General features: G+C 50.6%; 1 protein-coding gene across 2 annotated transcripts in view; it reads right to left on the reverse strand.

The window, feature by feature from the left end:
- MFGE8 (milk fat globule EGF and factor V/VIII domain containing) overlaps positions 1–14,801 on the reverse strand; it is a 22,924-nt gene extending 8,123 nt beyond the window's left edge. Inside the window, exons 1-4 of one of the 2 annotated variants that reach the window (XM_040642784.1) lie at positions 14,636–14,801; positions 4,671–4,811; positions 1,963–2,109; positions 1,451–1,582 (exon numbers count right to left, since the gene is read on the reverse strand). In XM_040642784.1, coding sequence (XP_040498718.1) covers positions 1,451–1,582; positions 1,963–2,109; positions 4,671–4,743 — 352 coding nt within the window. In that variant the 5' untranslated portion in view covers positions 4,744–4,811; positions 14,636–14,801. Of the gene's footprint in view, positions 1–1,450; positions 1,583–1,962; positions 2,110–4,670; positions 4,812–14,635 lie in introns of those variants that run through there. The other variant, XM_040642782.1, reaches the window with a different exon arrangement.
- Between the last annotated feature and the right edge of the window lie 3,448 nt (positions 14,802–18,249).

An 18,249-nucleotide genomic window follows, 5' to 3' on the forward strand; every position in this document is an offset into this window, starting at 1 on the left:
GGGCCCCTCTCGTCCCCCAGAGATCCCCCAAGCAGAGAAGCCAGGGACGGATCTATTCTGGCCGCAACAGCCCACGTTCCTGCTGAGCTCGGTACGAGGACCGTCTCGCCGAGAAAGTGCAGCCACGCAGCCAAGATCAGCACAGGCCAGGATTAGCAACCAGTTCCTCACACCTCACATGTCTACACTCTAAGGGACCCCACCGTGCATTCTTTGGGCCTGTGGGCTCCTTGCGGGCTCCAAGGACACACACCACCTAACAAACAAGGAGGGGCTGCAGGGGTCCCTCTGGGGGCTCCCCCGCCTTTGCAGCTGCCTCCTGCCTTCTGCCCCGGGAGCTGCCACATCCAACCTGGGGTAGACCCCAGGCCGCAAAGGGTAGGTGGGTAATTCCAACCCAGGCACACCCATGGTTACCTTGGCTCCCAGCACAGTAATTAGTGGGTACACCTGGCCCCACCCTGGGCTGTCTGCCTTAGTGACCCCCCCAACTACACACACACACACACACACACACAGACACGCACACATTCCTCCAACCAGGATCTCAACAAACACTGGCCTCAGCCCCGAGCCCAAGGGACAGGCCCTCCAAGGTGCTCTCCCCCATCCCCCAGCGCCCACCCAGCTGGCCCAGCACCCCCTCCTGCTTCTGCAGATCAGCAAACCTCAGCATCCCCACATCTGCCCGTAGGGGAACCACCTGCCCCTGCCCAAGATTCTTAGTGGCAGACCCACTCACTAGGCCAAAGACACTGGACACCCCGGAGATGCGGACTCAGCCGCCCGCCCACAGCAGGCAAAGGCGAGTCACAGATTGGTGGGAGGGACTCCAGCTGGGCCAGGAGGGAGGACAGCGTGGACAGTCACCGCCAGCGCTGGAGGCTGGGCACCCACCCAGGGCCATTCTGTGGCTGAGTGGATAACCAGCAGGCCAGGCAGGTCAGCCCCTCTGCACACGCCGGGCCTCCAACCGCCTGACCGTGAGGGGACGGCTCGGCCTGCCCAGGCCTCTCCCTCCTCCCTGAGCTCTGTGACGAGGCCGCAGTCAAACTTGGGCCAGGAACTGTCAGACTGCAAGGCCCCAGCCTTACTGTCGGACCTCCTGGGCCCTAAGATGAAGAATGTGTTTGTTTCCCCATCTCGGGAGAAAACGCTCAGGATTTAACCCTAACGCCCTGTGTCTGGTTCATGGTGACCCAGGCAGCAGCACTCCCCATGACCTCTGGGGTCACCACCACCCTTCACTCCCCTGCGGGGACATCAGGCCTGGCTTGCAGTCTGAGGACAGAAGGCCAAGCAGGAATTAGTCTAGGACGACAGAAGCACCAACTGAGGCTCTGTCCCCACTCCATCTACCAGAGGCGGCCCCGAGGCAGGGAATGAGGCCAGCACGTGGCCTGGGCTGCTCAGGGCCCCCCCAGTCAGAGCAGGCACCCCAGATACTCACTGGTCTCACAGTGGACACCTGTATAGCCATGAGGGCACTTGCAGACGTACTGGGTGAAGACGTCCCCTCTGTGCGAGTCGTCAACCACCTGGCATTCGGCATCATTACGGCAGGGGTTTGGAAAACAAGGACCTGGGAATGGAGAGGCAGGGAAGGTGGGCAGGGGATCAGGAAGGAGCCGGGGATAGAGACAGGCAGCAGCAGATGTCCCAGAGGACCCTCCACACAAACTCGGCCCCCTGCCCGCCTCCCCCTGCCATCCCCTCCCTCTCTCCCCTCTGCCTGAGAGGAGCCTGGGCCAGCCTGGAGCCATGAAGGATCAGGTGTAGGCGAATCAGTCCCAGTGAGGGAAGCACCGGCTTCCCAAGTGGCATGGGGAGTTTCCAGGGAAATGCTGGCAGACCAACGGGAGAGGAGCTGGGGACCACTGCCCACCGGGACGAACTGGGCCCAGCAGCCGGGCTGCGCGAGGAGCTGGGTGTGGCACGGGAGGTGGGACCCGGGGCAGGTACCTTTCTCAGTCTCATTGCAGATCAGGCCCGTGAAGCCTTCGGGGCAGAGGCAGTAGAAGGGGGTGTTGTCCTGGCCCAATAAGCAGGTCCCACCATTCAGGCACTGGCTAGAGTCACAGAAGTCACCTGCAATGTCACCAGCTCCGACTGAAGAATAGCAAGTCTTTCAGTCAACACGGGGGGGGCGGGGGGTGTGTGTGACTGCTATGTGCATGCTGGGTCACCGAGACAGGGAAACCAGGTGCGGTCCAGGCCTTGAGAAGCCAAAGGAAAGCCAAGTGGCCAATGGGTAACGAAGAGGCATCGCCAGCTCTGCGAGAAGCCTGCTGGAAGGGCCACTGGAGGTATGGTTTCTGCCAGAGTTGGAAGTTTCGCAGAGGGGCCAGGTGAGCTGGGTCTAAGAGATGGAGCGGAGTGTGCCCAAACCGGTCGTGAGGAAAGAATGTTCTAAAGAAGGGCAGAAGCACCGGGCCATGGGAAGCTGGAGAACCAAAAGACAGCAGAAAGGGTAGGTAGGGGCCAGACCCGCAGGGACCTTAGGAATGACAAGCTCAGACCTTCCATCCTGCAGACGGGGAGCCCTTAACCTTCCTTCAGCTGCCCACCGCTGTCTACCGGGGGAAAAAAACAAAATCAAAAACATCAGGGATTCTCTCTCAAGCGTGAGGTAGGAGTGGGGAAGCCATTTCCCATTCTGGGAAGGAGAATATGGAGAAAAGGCCATCTGCAGAGCTGTGGATGGGCTCCCCTGGGGCCGGGAGGTGTCCTGGGGGCTACACAAAGATCCCTAGGCTCCCAGGTGGGAATGTGACAGGAGTGGCTCAGGTGAGAGGCTGCCATGGGCCTCCTGGTGAGAGAGGAATTCAGGTGAAGAGGTGAGGAGGAAGGCAGATTTGAGGAACCCTGCAGAGGGAGGAGGACAGCTGGAGAGGAGCGCACCGCTTCTGGTTGGGGGCCTGGGGGACAGATGTGAGCCATCAGTGCAGCCCACCAGGACGGCCAGGCGCATGGGGGATCTTCTAGCTGACCTGACCTTCGCATCCCAGAAGGGCCTACCCCATCATGTGGGGTAAGACAGGAGAAATGGCCTTTCCTCCCCATAGGGTCATGCCACCTCAGGCTGGGGCGGGGGTGGGGGGGCACCCTCCTGAAATCCCAAAGCTCCAGAGAGCTGGGCCCGGCTCCGGAGAAGGAACAGAGGGAACAGGGAACACCGTTAATGAACACTGGAGCACTAAGAGGGCCACCTCGGCCGCGCCTGGGAGCTTAAGGCGTCTCCCAATGAGCTATTAGTCATTGGCTTTAAATAGCAGGTTAATCCCCTCCCCTGACCTGGCAGGCTGCGGGCACTGCCACAGACAGAGGCTTGGGAATGGCCAGAGTCCTGGGCTCCTGTCCCAACAAAATCCAACTCCACTTCTCCCCAACCAACCGCACCCTCTCTCCATTCTTCTCCAGGGCAAAGCGGTCCACTGGGGGGAAAAAGTAAAGTGAAAGGTGGCTCCTACCCTCACGCACAGGTCTTAGGCTGACTCACTTGCGCAGAAGCCATGGTACTTCCCCTTTCCCGGAAAAGCCAGATCACCCTCTACAAAACTACCTTGGCGATTTCAGAGTCCTGCCTTTTGGGTGATTTCTCCAGGAACATTTAGCCAGGGCTCAGGTTGTGGGAACAGAGAGGAGTGGAAAGCGGCTTTGAAGCCCCAGCTGGGTCTCAGGGTCGCTGGACAGCCACCAGCTCCGAGTTCCCAAGCGAGCGGGAGCTTGGAGGGCCCTTGAGGTTCTGGCTCGAGGCCTGGGGGTCAGACTGTCACAGGAAGACAGCGCCGGGGCTCAGCTTTGGACCCCCCCCCGCGTTGCTTGCTTGGAGAAAATGAAGGAGGGGGTGCCCGAAGCGCGCCGATCATGGGCACCTCTTCCCAGCCCTGGCGGCAACTGACTGTGTGGGCCCCACGGTGAAGAAACGGGGCATCCCCAGGACCAGCCCGCCGGAGGCCCAGCTGTGCGCGGGAGGCCGCCTCGGCGGGGGAGGAGGAGAAAGGAAGATAGAGCGGCACGCCAAGGCCGCAGGAGGGAGTCGGAAGCCACTAGCCCAGAAGGCAGCCCTCTCCAAGTCCCTCCCCAAGCTCTTGACCCCCCTCCTGGGCCCCACCCAGAGCCCCATCCCCTTCCTCCGCCTTCCCGGCCCTCGCTCATCCCACCAGACACCTACAAGCGGGGATGCAAAACTCCAATGAACACACCAGCCGCCGGAGCTGGCGAGGGGGAGTAGCCAGGGAAAGTTGGCTGGACAAGGCTTATCAGTACAAGAGTCCTAGAAACTTCCAGGTGGAAGACGAGCCAGAGTCGGGCACAGTTCAATGGCCTCATTTTACAGATGGGAAAAGAGAGGCCCGACACAGCAGATTCCTTTGTTATGGGTAAGCCCCATCCCTGGGGGCAGCTGGGCTGTCACCCGGTGTCCCGAGTCCCCGCCCCACTCTCAAGCCTCTTTCACTGCCCAGAACGCCCGGGCGCAGAGCCCGCAGGAGAGGCCGAGCGCATCCCCGCGTGCAGCCGGGGCGCAGCCGGAGAAGTAGCCCCTCCGCACTGCCCCGGCTCTTTGCCCAAGTTTGTAAACAGTGGAGGTGGAGGGAGGGCGCCGCAGCGAACTTCCGAGCGGCGCGGAGAGGAGGGGCGAGGGCCAGAGGGCGGCGCGATCGACTCACCGGAGGCGGCGAAGACTCCCGAGGCGCAGAGGAGCGCGCCGCAGAGCGCGGCCAGCAGGCGGGGGCCAGGCATGCCGTGGGGACGCGGGCGCGGGAGCGGGCGCTTCGGCCGTGGACGCCGCGGGGCTCTCACTCCTGCTCCTGGACGGGAATAAATCAGGCAGCGCAGCACCGCCCAGGCCCGCGTGCTCCGCCCAGGCCCTCGGGAGGCGGACCCGGGGCGGGGCTCCGCGGCCGGCCCGGGAAGTGGGGGGACACCGAGGGGTCCGCGCCCCCGCCTCCCGCCGCGGCCACGCCCGGCGCCCCGCGGGGAGCGGATGGCCAGGGCCCGAGTCTTGAGTCGCCTAGACCGGGAAGGGCTCGGGAGGAGTTGTTTGGTGTTTCGGGGTTTTTTTTAATTTTAGATTTAAGATGCTTAGCCCTTACCCATAATGAGAAAAATGCAAATTAAAAAGTTGAGTGAGTGCCAGGTTTCACTTATCAGATTGGCAAGTGTCGAATTATGAGCGCACTCTTAATGCGAGGCTGTGGGGAGCAGGCCCAAGCATGCACTGTTGGAGGGAGTCTAAATTGGTTCCACTTCTCCGGAGAGCTACTTGGTAACACCTACCAAAGTGACCGGTGCCGAGACCCTAAGACCTAGTAGCCATTGCGCTTACCATTGCCTCCATCCAAATTCACGGTGTAAAATGACATACATACAAAGATGTCCTAGCCTATCATAGCAGCGTCATTTGAAATGATAAAAGACTAAAAAGGGAACCAACAAACTTTTTCTATAAAGGGTCAGATGGAAACTATTTTAGGTTTAGCAGGTTATACGGTCTCCAGGGTAGCTATTCATTTCTGCCCTTGTAGCGGGAAAGCAGCTATAGACAGTCTCCCAAGAAATGAGCATAGTGGTTGCCTAAGGGAAGGAAACCAGGGGGCCAGGGGGCCAGGGGGCCAGGGGGCCAGGGTGGGGAGAGACTTGCTGGTCACCTTGACTTTTATCTAAGTGACTCTTTTTTTTTATCATCTCTTTCTCTCTCAAATAAAATCTTTAAAGAAAAAAATAACTTCATTTATAATAGCATCAAAAAGAATAAAATACTTCGGAATAAATTTAACTGAAGTGCAAGACTTGTACACTTACAAAACATCACTGAAAGAAATTAAAGACCTAAATAAATGGAAAGTCATCCTTGTTCATGGATACTGAAGACTTATCTTGTTAAAATGGCAATAATCCCCAAAGTGATATAAGTTTAACCCAATCCCTATCAAAATTTCAGTTGTCATTTTTTGGAAGTTAAGCTGATCCTAGAATTAATATGGAAATGGATGGAATCCAGAATGTCTGAAGCAGTCTTGTAGGGAAAAAGAAAGTTGGAAGACTTATATTTTCCAGTTTCAAAACGTACTACAGAGCTACATTGATCAAGACTGTATGGTACCGGCGTAAGGATAGACCTATGGATCAATGGAATATAACTAAGAATCCAAAGTAAATCCATACATCGTTGGTCAATTGATTTTCAACAAAAGTGCCAAGACAATTCAGTGGGGAAAGAGCAATTTTTTTCAACAAATTATACTAGAATGACTGGAGAAACACAAAAGAATAAATTTGGACTCCCAGATCACACTTTATATAAAAATTAACTCAAAATAGATCAAAAACCTAAATATGAGAGCTAAAAGTATAAAACTCTTGGAAGAGAACGGGTATAAATCATCATGACCTTGGATTGGGCATGTTGTCTTAGACCGGACCCCAAACACACAACCAACCAAAGGAAAGAGTAGATTAATTGAACTGTATCAAAATTTAAAATGTTTATGAAAAAGGCAAGACAGCCCACAAAATGAGAGGCAATATTTACAAATCATGTGTCTGATTAGGGTCTAATATCCAGAATATTAGAATATTAATAACTCATAACTCAACAACAAAGGACAGCCCAATTTTAAAATGGGCAAAGAATCTGGAGAGATCTTTCTCCAAAGAAGATATACAAATAGCCAAAAGCGCATGAAAAGATGCGTAACATTATTAGTCATCAGGAAGATGGAAATCAAAACCACATGAGATATCAGTTCACACACCCACTAGGATGGCTATCCTCAAAAAAAAAAAAAAATCATAACAAGTGCTAGTGAGGATGTAGAAAAATTGGAACCTTCACACGTTACTGATAGGATTGTAAAATGGTGCAGACACTGAAAACCAGTTTGGCAGCTCCTCGAAAGTTTAAGCAGAGTTTTAGCATATGACCCAGCAATTCTACTCCTAGATATACACCCAAGAAAACTGAAAGCATATGTCCATACAAAAGCTGACACATGAATGTTCCTAACAGCATTGATAGCCCGCGACTGGAAACCACCCAAATGTCCATCAGCTGATGGAGGGATAAACCAAGTAGTATATCCGTCCAACGGACTATGCTTCAGCCGTACAAATAAGCGAAGATCTAACGCTTGCTACAGCACAGCTGAACCTTGAAAACGTGATGCGAGGTGGAAGAAGCCAGACGCCCAAGGCCATGATTCCATTTACATGAAATGTCCAGAATAGGGAAATCCATAAAGACAGTAAGTCGATGAGTGGCTGCCAGGGGCTGGGGTGAGGGCAGAATAACAAGTCACGGTTCATGGGTATGGGATTTCTTTTGGAGGTGATGAAGATGTCCTGAAATTTAACGGTGATGATGGTTGCATAACTTTGTGAGTATGCTAAAAGCGATGGAACATTCTAAAAGGTTGGGTTTTATGTTGTGTGAATCATATCTCGATAAAAAAAGAATACAACTCTTCAGAACTCTGTCTCAAATCAGTAAGTCACTCAACAAACATTTACTGAGCAGTAACTGTGGTGAGCATTGGCCGGAACCCCTCACTGCACATTAGCATCACTTGGGAAGATTTTTATAAAAATACAGATGACCAGGATGCATTCCAAAGCAAATAAATCTCAATCCCTGTGGAGCCTAGGAATGAGTATTTTTTTAAATCTCTCCAGGTGAGCCTAATGTGAAACTAAGAAGAGAACCACTGGCTAGACTCACTGAGGAAAAAGACAAAAAACCTTGGCCTTGGGACCACGAGCTGATGGGGGGGGTGGAGTTAACAGATGAAGGAAGGATAGGGAAGGAGGGGATTTTCTTGTATGATCTGACCCTTGTAGAGTTCCGTGGGCTAGTAGCTCTGTGGCCTGAACACTATTCTTACCCACTACTAGTGCAACACTTTTCTTACCCCAGTATAGTGCAAGATTTGGTAGGATTTTCTAACAAGCATCCTACCAGAATCATCGAAACAGGTAGTCCACTTAAAAGCTTCAGAATTTTGTTCATATAAATGATAGGAAACCAGGTATGCTTTTCTTTTTTAGTTACTCATACCCCTACAGAATCAGAGAACATACTCTGTCTTCCAGAAACTTAACAAAATCCATTACACTGACAAAACTCGAAGTTGATGGGGCTGTGGGGAAATAAACATTTACCCCTAACTGGTGGAGCTACAAGTTGATTCAGTGTCTGAATCACAGTCTGACTGTAGCAAGACCTACAAAACTTGACCTTGCATTCTGCTTTGGGCCAATGCACTGGAAGGAAATTACCCAAATAAAAAGCAATGTACAAAGATGCTCATGGTACCACTATTCATGGTTCTGAAAAACTGATGACAGTCCGAACTGATAACAGTCCAGAATGCCCAGAGGGGAAGAGCTAAAAAAATGTGCTAGACAAAGCACAGGGTAGTTTTAACGCGTGAAAAGGAGGCGTAAGTTTGCAGGTGAAAGAATGTGCATTGGCCAAGCAGGATGCCCGTCCACGGCGACAACAATCGAAAGAGAATTGAGTCAGAAACGGACAAAAAAATGTCTAATCCTATGATTCCACTTGCATGAGGTTATCTAAAGTAGTCAAATTCATAGAGGGGCACATGGCTGGCTCCGTCGAAGGAGCGTGCAACTCTTGATCTTGGGGTTGTGGGTTCGAGCCCCACGTTGGAGGTACAGATTTATTTTTTTTTTAAGATTTTATTTATTTGACGAGAGAGAGCACAAGCAGGGGGAGCAGCAGGCAGAGGGACAGGGAGAAGCAGACTCCCTACTGAGTAAGGAGCCCAATTCGGGGCTTGATCCCAGGACCCTGGGATCATGAGCTGAGCCGAAGGCAGATGCATCACTGACTAAGTCACTCAGGCACCCCTAAAATTAAGAAAAAATAAAGTAGTCAAATTTATAGAAAGAAAAACCAGCATGGTGGTTGCCAGGGGCTGGGGGGGAGGGGAGCTGCTCTTTAAGGGTACAGGTTTCAGTTCTGCGAGACTAGGAAGTTCTGGAGCTCGTGCTTCTCCACAGCGCAAACATAATTAACCCTGCTTAGATGATTTAGATGGTAAATTGTATTTGTGCTTTTTACCACAATGAAAACAAAGTAATTAATTTTAAAAGAGAGAGAGCAAGAGTCTGGGCACCTGACTGGAGCATGTGACTCTTGATCTTGGGGTCATGAGTTCAAGCCTATGCTGGGGGTAGAGTGTCCATAAATAAATGAATGAATGAATAAAATTAAATTTAAAGAGAGAATTGAATTATTATTTTATTCCACCAACCCCAAGCCAAGCACTATTTGAGCCACTAAGGGAACAGCAGTCCACAGGGGCCTTATATAGGTAAGAAAAGAAGATCATTACTATGATGTGACATGTCAAGCACGCCTCAATTTATTCTTTTATTTATTTAAGTCCTCTCTGCACCCAGGGGGTGGGGCTCAAACTCACGACCCCCAGATCCAGAGCCACACGCTCTCCTGACGGAGCCAGCCAAATGCCCCACATACACCTCAATTTAAAACGAGAGAATAGAGAAGCTATTTCAGGCGCTAGCAAGTGCTCCAGGGACGACAGGACAGGATTGTACGACCTAACACTGAGGAGAGAAGGGAGCCCAGTCTAGGTTGGTGACTAGCAAAGCCTCATCTGAAAGGGTCACGCTCGCCCTGAGACCCTGAACGGTGAGAAGCCAGCCTTACAAGGATCTGAGGAGGCAAATGTTCTGAGAAAGGAACAGAACGGAGAGCTCAGAAAACTGACCAACACCAACAAAGTCCACTGAGTTTGGACAAAGGAGCCATGCAATACGGTGGAGAATGAATCTTCGTGACAGATGGTGCTGGAACAGCTGTCTGTCCATACGTCACAAAATTAAAGTCAAAAACAAACTTCACCCCTTGTACAAACTTTAACCCAAAATGGATCATAGGCCTAAAGGTAAAACCCAAAACTATAAAACTTCTGGAAGAAAACAGAAGAAAATCTGCATGATCTTTGGTTTGGGGATGAGTTTTACATGCACACAAGACCAAAAGCAGAATCCACGAGAGAAAAATCTATATAAATTGGACTTTATCAAAAAGTTGACAGTTTGCTCTATGAAAGATACCCCTAAGAGAATTAACAGATAAGCCGCCAACTGATAGAAAATATTTACAAATCACAAATCTAATAAAGAACATGTATCCAGAATAAGGAAAGAAATCTTAAAAACTCAAGGATAAGAAAACACGCAACCCAATTTTTAAAACGGACGAAAGATCTAAACAGGCAAAAAAAAAAAAAAAAAAAAAAGACCTCTGGATGACAAATAAGCCTATGAAGACATGCTCAACGTAATTTTCCATTAAGGAAATAAAAATGCAAACAACTATTAAATATAAATATAATAGAAAATGTAAAATATAAACTGCCTACCTATTGGAATGGCTAAGATCCAGAAGCCCTGACCACGCGGAAGGCTGACGGTGACGCAGAGCCCCGGGAACGCCCCTCCGTTGCTCATGAGGAATGCACCGTGGTGCCCCTGCTTTGGAAGACAGGTGGACAGTTTCTTATAAAATTAAACATAGACTTGCCATATGACCCCGAAGCAATCGCACTCCTCGGTCATCTACCTCGGCGAATTAAAACTTGGGGTAACACAGAAACCTATTTGCTGAAAACCAGTGCTCACCACAGCTTCGTTCACCGTCACCAAAAACTGGACGCAAGCACGTTGTCTTTCAGCAGGTGAATGGATGAACTGCGGAACACCCGCACGGCGGGATACTGTTCTGTGATAGAAAGACTGAGCTACTGATTCACACAACAACGTGAATAAATCTTAAATGCGTTTTGCCAGGTGGGAGAACACAGATCAAAAGAGCTACACGTTACACGTTGTGTGATTGTATTCACAGGACATTCTGGGGAAAGCAAAAGGGGGGGGGAGGGGGCAAAAAACCAGACGAGTGGTTGACCGGGGCTGGGGCAAGGGGAAGTGGTTAATTGCAGAGGGGAGGCCTGGGGGAATTTAGGGGATGGGATTATACGGCGGGATCCTGGAAAGGTAGCTGCAGAGCCGTAAGCAACTGCCAAATGCAGAGACCTTGACCGCCCAAAGATGGAGCTTGAACCTATGCACGTTTAAAAAAATCATCCAGGGGCGCCTGGGTGGCACAGCGGTTAAGCGTCTGCCTTCGGCTCAGGGTGTGATCCTGGCGTTCTGGGATCGAGCCCCACATCAGGCTCCTCCGCTATGAGCCTGCTTCTTCCTCTCCCACTCCCCCTGCTTGTGTTCCCTCTCTCGCTGGCTGTCTCTATCTGTCGAATAAATAAATAAAATCTTAAAAAAATAAATAAAATAAAAAAATAAAAAAATCATCCAGAGGGGCGCCTGGGTGGCTCAGTCAGTTAAGGGTCTGCCTTCGCCTGGGGTCCTGACTGAGCCCGCATCCGGCTCCCAGCTCAGCGAGGAGTCTGATTCTCCCTGTCCCTCTGCCTGCCGCTCTCCTTGCCTGTGCTCTCTCCCTCTCTCTCTGTCAAATAAATAAATAAAATCTTTTTAAAAAATCATCCAGAATGTTGGAAGAGTCCAGACTGTGACAAAAGAATCTAAATGTATAAATAACTTCACTGTAAGCAGTGGGGGGTGGGGGGGTGCTGGGGTGTGGCGGAACGGGTGTGGAGAGGAATTGACCTAAATAACTTTGGGAAAGTGTTTTAACCAGAAACCATAAGGCTAAAGACAAAAGGAACTGTGCGTGCCGCTGAACCCCCGAGGCAGCGCATTTGCTCCTCCCGGGGATATGGGTTAACAATTCTGAAATTGCTTGTGCCCGTGTCCTGGGCCGAGACAAGGACGTGGCTGGTGGGTGGGAGGCGTCGGGATTCTCACTGTCAGAGAGGGAAGTCAGAGGGAAGCAAGGAGCAAGGCTGGAACAAAGCACACGGTCCTGGGTTTGTCAGAGACGTCACTACACGTTCCTGCTTAACTTCATTTAGATACAGATGACAGGTGCAGAGATAACTACAGAGACGTGTGTGTATATATGTGCATACACACAGGTTAGAATGCGTGTGCATGTTGCCCAGCTCTGTCTGCTGACAGGGACTAGAAGCCGTGACAGCCCAGTGCTCAGACCTCGGTCTGTATTACATGTTTCCAATGAAAGGAGTTGGGGCTCCTTGGAGAAATGGCCAATTCTAGGGCTAGGGCAGAGAGAACGCAAGATGAACCGGGGGCCTCCAGAAAATGCTTTAAAAAACAAAAGGATGAGGGCATGTGGAACAGATAAAAACCTAAGCTAGAAGAGTTCCCAGTACCTGAAACGGGAAAAAGGTAAGCAACAAAATAAATAAGGTGCTATTGGACTATAAGCCGAAGTACGAAAGAAATATCCATGGGTCCATACAAATGAATGAATGAATGAATGAACAAACAAATACAGAAAAATTGCAAATAATCTACGTAGCTACTCCCTCCTCTAGCAAATAGAGCTTACTGACCCTCCCCTCACTTTGAGCATGGACTGAGCACGGACTTGTTTCCAAAGTACGGGAAGGATGGGAAGAGAAGTAACCTCTCAGTGGAACGATGTTTCAGAGAAGGTACCTTCTCCTCCTTCTCCTTTCCCCCAGTGATCAAGGTCAACAGCATCAGCGATAAGTCCTGTGGATGGCATTGCCCCAAATGATAGGATGAGCTGTTGGATATTTACCTCGGATTTGCTAGAACACAAGGCATGCACGTACTCAGCTACAGTAGACCCTATGTGGCTAACCCCTCCGAGAGATTTCATGTACTTGCTTTTGCACATAGACTAAAGGCCAGAAGATGGAATGCTGAGAAAAAGAAACCAAACACAATAGAGCACATGTGCTGTAATTGTCCATATACAAAGACAAAAGTAACCAATGCCTTAGAAGTCGAATAGTGGTTACTCTGGCTGGAGGGCTAGGGACTGGTAGAGGGCCTCCCGGGACTGGAAATGTTCTGTATCTTGCTCTGGTGGCTAGCTACACAGCTGTGTGCACTATGTGACAATGCCTCAGGTGTGTGTTTTGAATATATGTTGCGCTTTGGGAAAACTTTACATTAAAGAAAATTCTATTGAAGGACTTTAGGAAGAAGAGCGCCATTGTTTTTAAAGGTTGACTCTGGCTGCTCTGTGGAGAACGGGTTGTAGAGAAGCAAGAGAGAGACGCAGAGACTGGCTAGAAGGCTAGGGCCATGGTCCAGGGGAGGGACCTGGGAGCTGGGCGATGGTGAGTGGTGGGGGGAGTTGTCAAGGAAAGGGTAAGTACTGGAAGGATTTTGGAAGTGGAGTCGACAAGACTTGCAGATAGACAGGTTGTATGGGGTTAGGCAAGAGAGGGGTCAAGGATGATACCCAGGCTCTGGCCTGAGCAGCTAAGTGGATGGCGGCGACTTTTTTATTGAAACAAATTGCCTGTCACTCATCTAACCTCATCCACACCAGCGAGGCTCCTTATCTCCAGGCCTGGGCACAGCGCCCAGCAATAGGAAAGGAAGCACCCCTAAAATATTTATGGAATGAATGACATGACTCCCCCCTTTGGGCAGAACCAGATCCAGGGTGTGGGAGGTGACGGCAAAAAGCAGATCATATATGAGAGAAGGAGTGCTTTAGTCACGGGATTAACGGGGACAGAACAGGGAATATGGTCAACGATATTGTAATGATGTGTGATGACAGAAAGGGACTGCGCTTGTGGGGAGCACGGCATAACGTCGTGAGAAGTGGACTCACTATGTTGTACCCTAACACTGATGTACCATCGGGTGTCAACTATACTCAAATAAAAATATATTTTTAAAAAAGAGTGAGAGAAAGCAGTGCTCCCCAGTGATGGCGGCCATGTATGCAATGGGGGATGGACTCCCCTCGTGGGTGGTGGGCTCCCTGTGCCGGAAGGGACGGAAGCAAAAGGCACGTGTTAGGAGGACAGTGCAGGAGAGGGACAGTGAGGACAGGTGCCCTCAGAGGTCTACACCACCTCCAGGATGCTGGTTTGTGATGACCCTCCCAGTGCACAGGAGGCCGGGGTGCCAGGCCCAGCCCCTCCTCCTCTGCTTTCCAGCATTGGTGAACGCAGGAGTCCCGTGGGCTTGAGCAGAGCCTCGGGGCGGCCCCACACTCCCACCCTCCAAGTGCACACCCCCTTTCCCAAACCAGATGCTCTGAACACACATCATGATCTGTGAGCAAACATCCCAGCCCAGGGACCAAACAACTCCCTTTTGTTTCCAAGCCAGAGACCAAGGGCCAGGGGCCAGTGCTGGCGAATAAATATGCTTTCAGTTAAAAAACGTAAAAGTGTTTTCTCGGTGAAACCGAAGGGGTGGGCCAGATTCTGAGGTTCCTTTATGTGATTTTCCATACTTCGGCTGGGGCTTCAGTTCACTGCTGTCCTCGCGGATTTCTCTGGAGACTCCCTCCACCCTGACGAATCTCCCCTCCTCTGAACACAGGAAGCTGTGGACACTCAGAACCAGCCAAGATCTATTCATAGGGGAGCAGCGCCCTGAGATGTCTCCTCACCTGGATCGTCTGCTCCTCTGAGACAGCCGGGGCTTGTACAGAAAGATCTAGACCCGGCACCTGGATTCAAGCCCCAGCTTCACATCTTACCTGCCTGGTGATCTTCCCCAAGCGGCTACTCGGCACGTTTATTTTCTTCATGTGAAGTTCGTCTCCTTGCCTCCTTTCCAGGTCAGTGACCTGAGGGACCGTTGCCTCCCGGGCCCAGAGAGGTCCTAGGCGTCTTCATCTGCCGGGGAACATGTCCACATCTGGGTTGGGTTTTGGCCTGCAGAGTCGAAAGCGTGTGGAAGAAATGCTTTAGAAAAATCTATTTTTATAGGGCTCTGCTCAAAGCCTTTCTACGTGGGCCGGCTGGACATCTGGACAACCCATCTCATGAACGAGACCAGAGCGAGGCTATTTCCGGAAGAACATCAAGTTCTTCCCTGGAAATTGTTAAAAAACAAAATTAACCCGAATAAATTTGAAGTTCTGATGGGCTTTATTAAATGATTGTGAATCGGGCAGCATTCCACCTAGTTAGTAGAAAGGAGCTCTGTCAAGCTACAGAGAAGGAAAGATTTTTAAAGGCAGAGAGGGAGCAGGAAAAAAGGAAATTATTAGCAAGGAATGAACTGTTTTAAGCAAGGTTGTCCTCCTCAGAAAGGATCTATCAGTAAATTTCCTAGTGCTGACCGGGAAATTCCATGTTGGCTGGTTAAAGGTTACATTCCTGGGAGGGTTGAAAATGTGATTAGATTACATAATAAGTCTTGGTTTACTGATGTGAGGCCTTAACATAAGTGACTCCATTTTGGGCCTAGGGTTTTCCTTTGAACAAAATCAAACCCAAGGAGGGCTGGAGGCAGAGTCCCAGATTGGGCAGGACTGAGGGGCTGATCAGCAAACCTTAGGCCCAGGAGGGTTTATCACTGGCTAATCCCCCCCACCTACCCAAAACCCAGTCTCCCCCAATCTCCTCCCCCAGCTGGAAGGGCTTCTCTTTAGGGATCTGGTAACCTTGTCTAAGCACAGATCACTGACCTGTTTGGGAACTGGTTGTCTTCCTTCTCTCACTATTAGCCCCCTCCTTTTGAGCCAGCAGCCCTGCTTGTCAGACACTCTTTCTGCCATTTCTCCCGAGAAAATGTCAACCCTCTCAATGAACTGAGTGGCAGACTTAAAATTTCTGACTTCTTGCTCCAAACCTACTGCTCTGTGGCTCCGGCCTCCAAGCCTCCTGAGTCCCAGCAGATAGCAGATGAACGTCCATGAAGCTACCAGGTAACCAAGTTGGTCAGCCCAGCCTTTGATAAAGTTCAGCTATGCCACTGAGCCTGGAGGGAGCTCAGCTTGGCCGTATGGGGCAACCTCTTCACCAGAAAGGGGAATAAGGACTTCATTTCCTGCCCTAATCCCTGGGCCATATACTTAGGCCTCAGGCGACAGCCTCCCTACCCAAGCCTTACTGTGCTCGTTCATTCATTCAAAAATATTTATCGAGCAAGTGCCAAGTTGTAGGGTGTGAGAACCCACTCAGAACCCCAGAGTTGATGTAAAGAACGTTTAATTTTAATTCTAATTTTAATTTACTTTTCTCAAGTAAACTTGACGCCCAATGCTTCCTCAAACTCACAACCCTGAGATCAAGAGTTGCGTGTTCCACTGACTGAGCCAACCAGGTGCCCCAAGAATATTTTAAGCTGAAGACATTTGAGATTCAACAGATGAAGGAAAAAGCCTTGTGGAAGCTTCCATATTTGACTAAGACTACTAAGAAATAAGGATTGCCATAAGTTCCTTCTTTGGGGCAGATCTTCTCCCAGGAAAGAGTAAACCGACCATAAGTTCCCTCTCTGGAGGAGCTTTATGGCCCCAAAGAAGACAGAAAGACCACTCATACCTTTATAGACAAACATTATCACAAACATTCTTATGTCCCCTTTATTGTCCTAAAGAAACTTCTTCCCATAGGAGCCTTTTCCCCTACTAAATTAGACATAGGAGCCCCTAAATCTGACCTTCCCTTTTGAGTTACTCATCATTAAGCACTCCAGTGTGTAAATAAACTCTTTTCATTTAACCAGTCTTTTATCAGTTTAATTCACAGGGCCCCAGGAACCAACTTAAGAGGGTAGAAGCAAAGAGTTTTTTTCTGTCCCAGCAGTGGTTTATACTGATTCTTTCTTCACCCTTCAATTATCAGTAGGGCCTGGAGCCCCTAAACCCCTCATCTAGCATTGCCAACCTCTATCATAAGACATTAAACCGTTCTCATGGGGCCCTTGGGTATGTCCCTGTCCTTAGCCTTACTCCCTAGCCGTCCTCACTCTCCAAGTATCTACTAACCTCAGCAGAGGAAGTCCCTGGTATGTGGGTCTTGAGCTCAAAATCCACTCCTTTCCCAGCACGACCACAGGCCTAGCCTATTTGTCTTTCTAGAAATTAGATTCTAGATTCTATTTGTCTTTCTAGAATCTAGAATGTTGATTGATGCCCTGGGGGCTCTTGCCAGAAGGTATGGTGAACTTTGGCCAAAGGAGCTTTGGCACAGAGTCCAGACCCCTTCAAAGTCTCACCAGCAGGGTGACTTGCAGAAAAGCCTCGTTGTTTCCCCAATAATCCGGCTCGTCATTGCTGAATCAGACACGCCGCATTTCTGAAGGGCAAACATTCGTCCTCAGAGATAGGACACCTAATCGTTAGGGAGGACAGGACGGTGTTCCTAAGGGCCCTGTAATTAGCCAGGCTGCCCCTCTGATACTGAGTACTTTACACCCTTGTACTCCTGCCGCTAGGTCCTGCCAGAAACAAGAAAAGATCCTGGTGCGCCCAGACTCTTTACAGGCAGCCCTCAGCTACACACACAAAGACCTGGCTGAAGCTTTGAAATGATCAGTCGTAAAGGCCCAACGGCATTTTTAGCGAGGAGGGTGGCCCTCCCCCTCTGCCACTGTCTGGGGCTGGGGGCTGAGGGGAAGTCAATCTTCCGGTGATCTCTGTGTTTGGGAATGTAAAGTTGAGATGTCTTGGGAGGCATCCAGGCAGTTGGAAATAAAGCTCCTGGGAGCTAGTTGATCCAAACAGATAGATGTGAAAATCATCAGCTCTAAGGTGACAAGCCCCCCCCCATGAAAATGGGGGTGCTCCCTTGGGGCCACAGGCAGGGGCAGAATCTATGTGTTTTCACCTGCCTGGCTCTGCGAAGATGACCTTCATCTCTGGCCAACTCCCCAGAGACTTGAAGCAGAAGAAGGGGCAGGAGGGAACAAAGAAGTTCTGAAGTTCTGGCTTCGAACTAAGAAGTTCGAAGCCAGAGATGCCAGCAGAGCTCTAAGCCCATTTCCTCCCTGAAGTAGCAAACGGATGCCCGCTTGTTGCCGGAACCCCCTGATGAACGCGGAGGAGGGGATCTCCCAAGGCCCTCTCCTTCGGTGTTCGGTCCTGGCACCTGACTCGTGAGTCCTTGGGGTGTCAGTCCCCACTGGCTTCCCTCCCAGAGAACTGTCACAGCTATCCTGGCCTCCCTGGGGAGAACCGGCAGCCCCTTTCTTGCTCACCCCAAGCACCCCGACCATTTTCCTGAGGCTGCTATTGAAATCTCCTGCCCGCACCACCGCCACGAGGCTGCCACCAACAGTCCCCCCTCGAGCGGGCTCTGACCCCCACCATGCCGCTCAGTTCTCAGGGCGGGGGTAGGGGGGCGGGCAGGCCCTGCCTTC

The sequence above is a fragment of the Ursus maritimus genome, unplaced genomic scaffold (genome assembly GCF_017311325.1).
Source record: "Ursus maritimus isolate PB19 unplaced genomic scaffold, ASM1731132v1 scaffold_27, whole genome shotgun sequence".
Taxonomy (NCBI): Eukaryota; Metazoa; Chordata; class Mammalia; order Carnivora; family Ursidae; genus Ursus; species Ursus maritimus.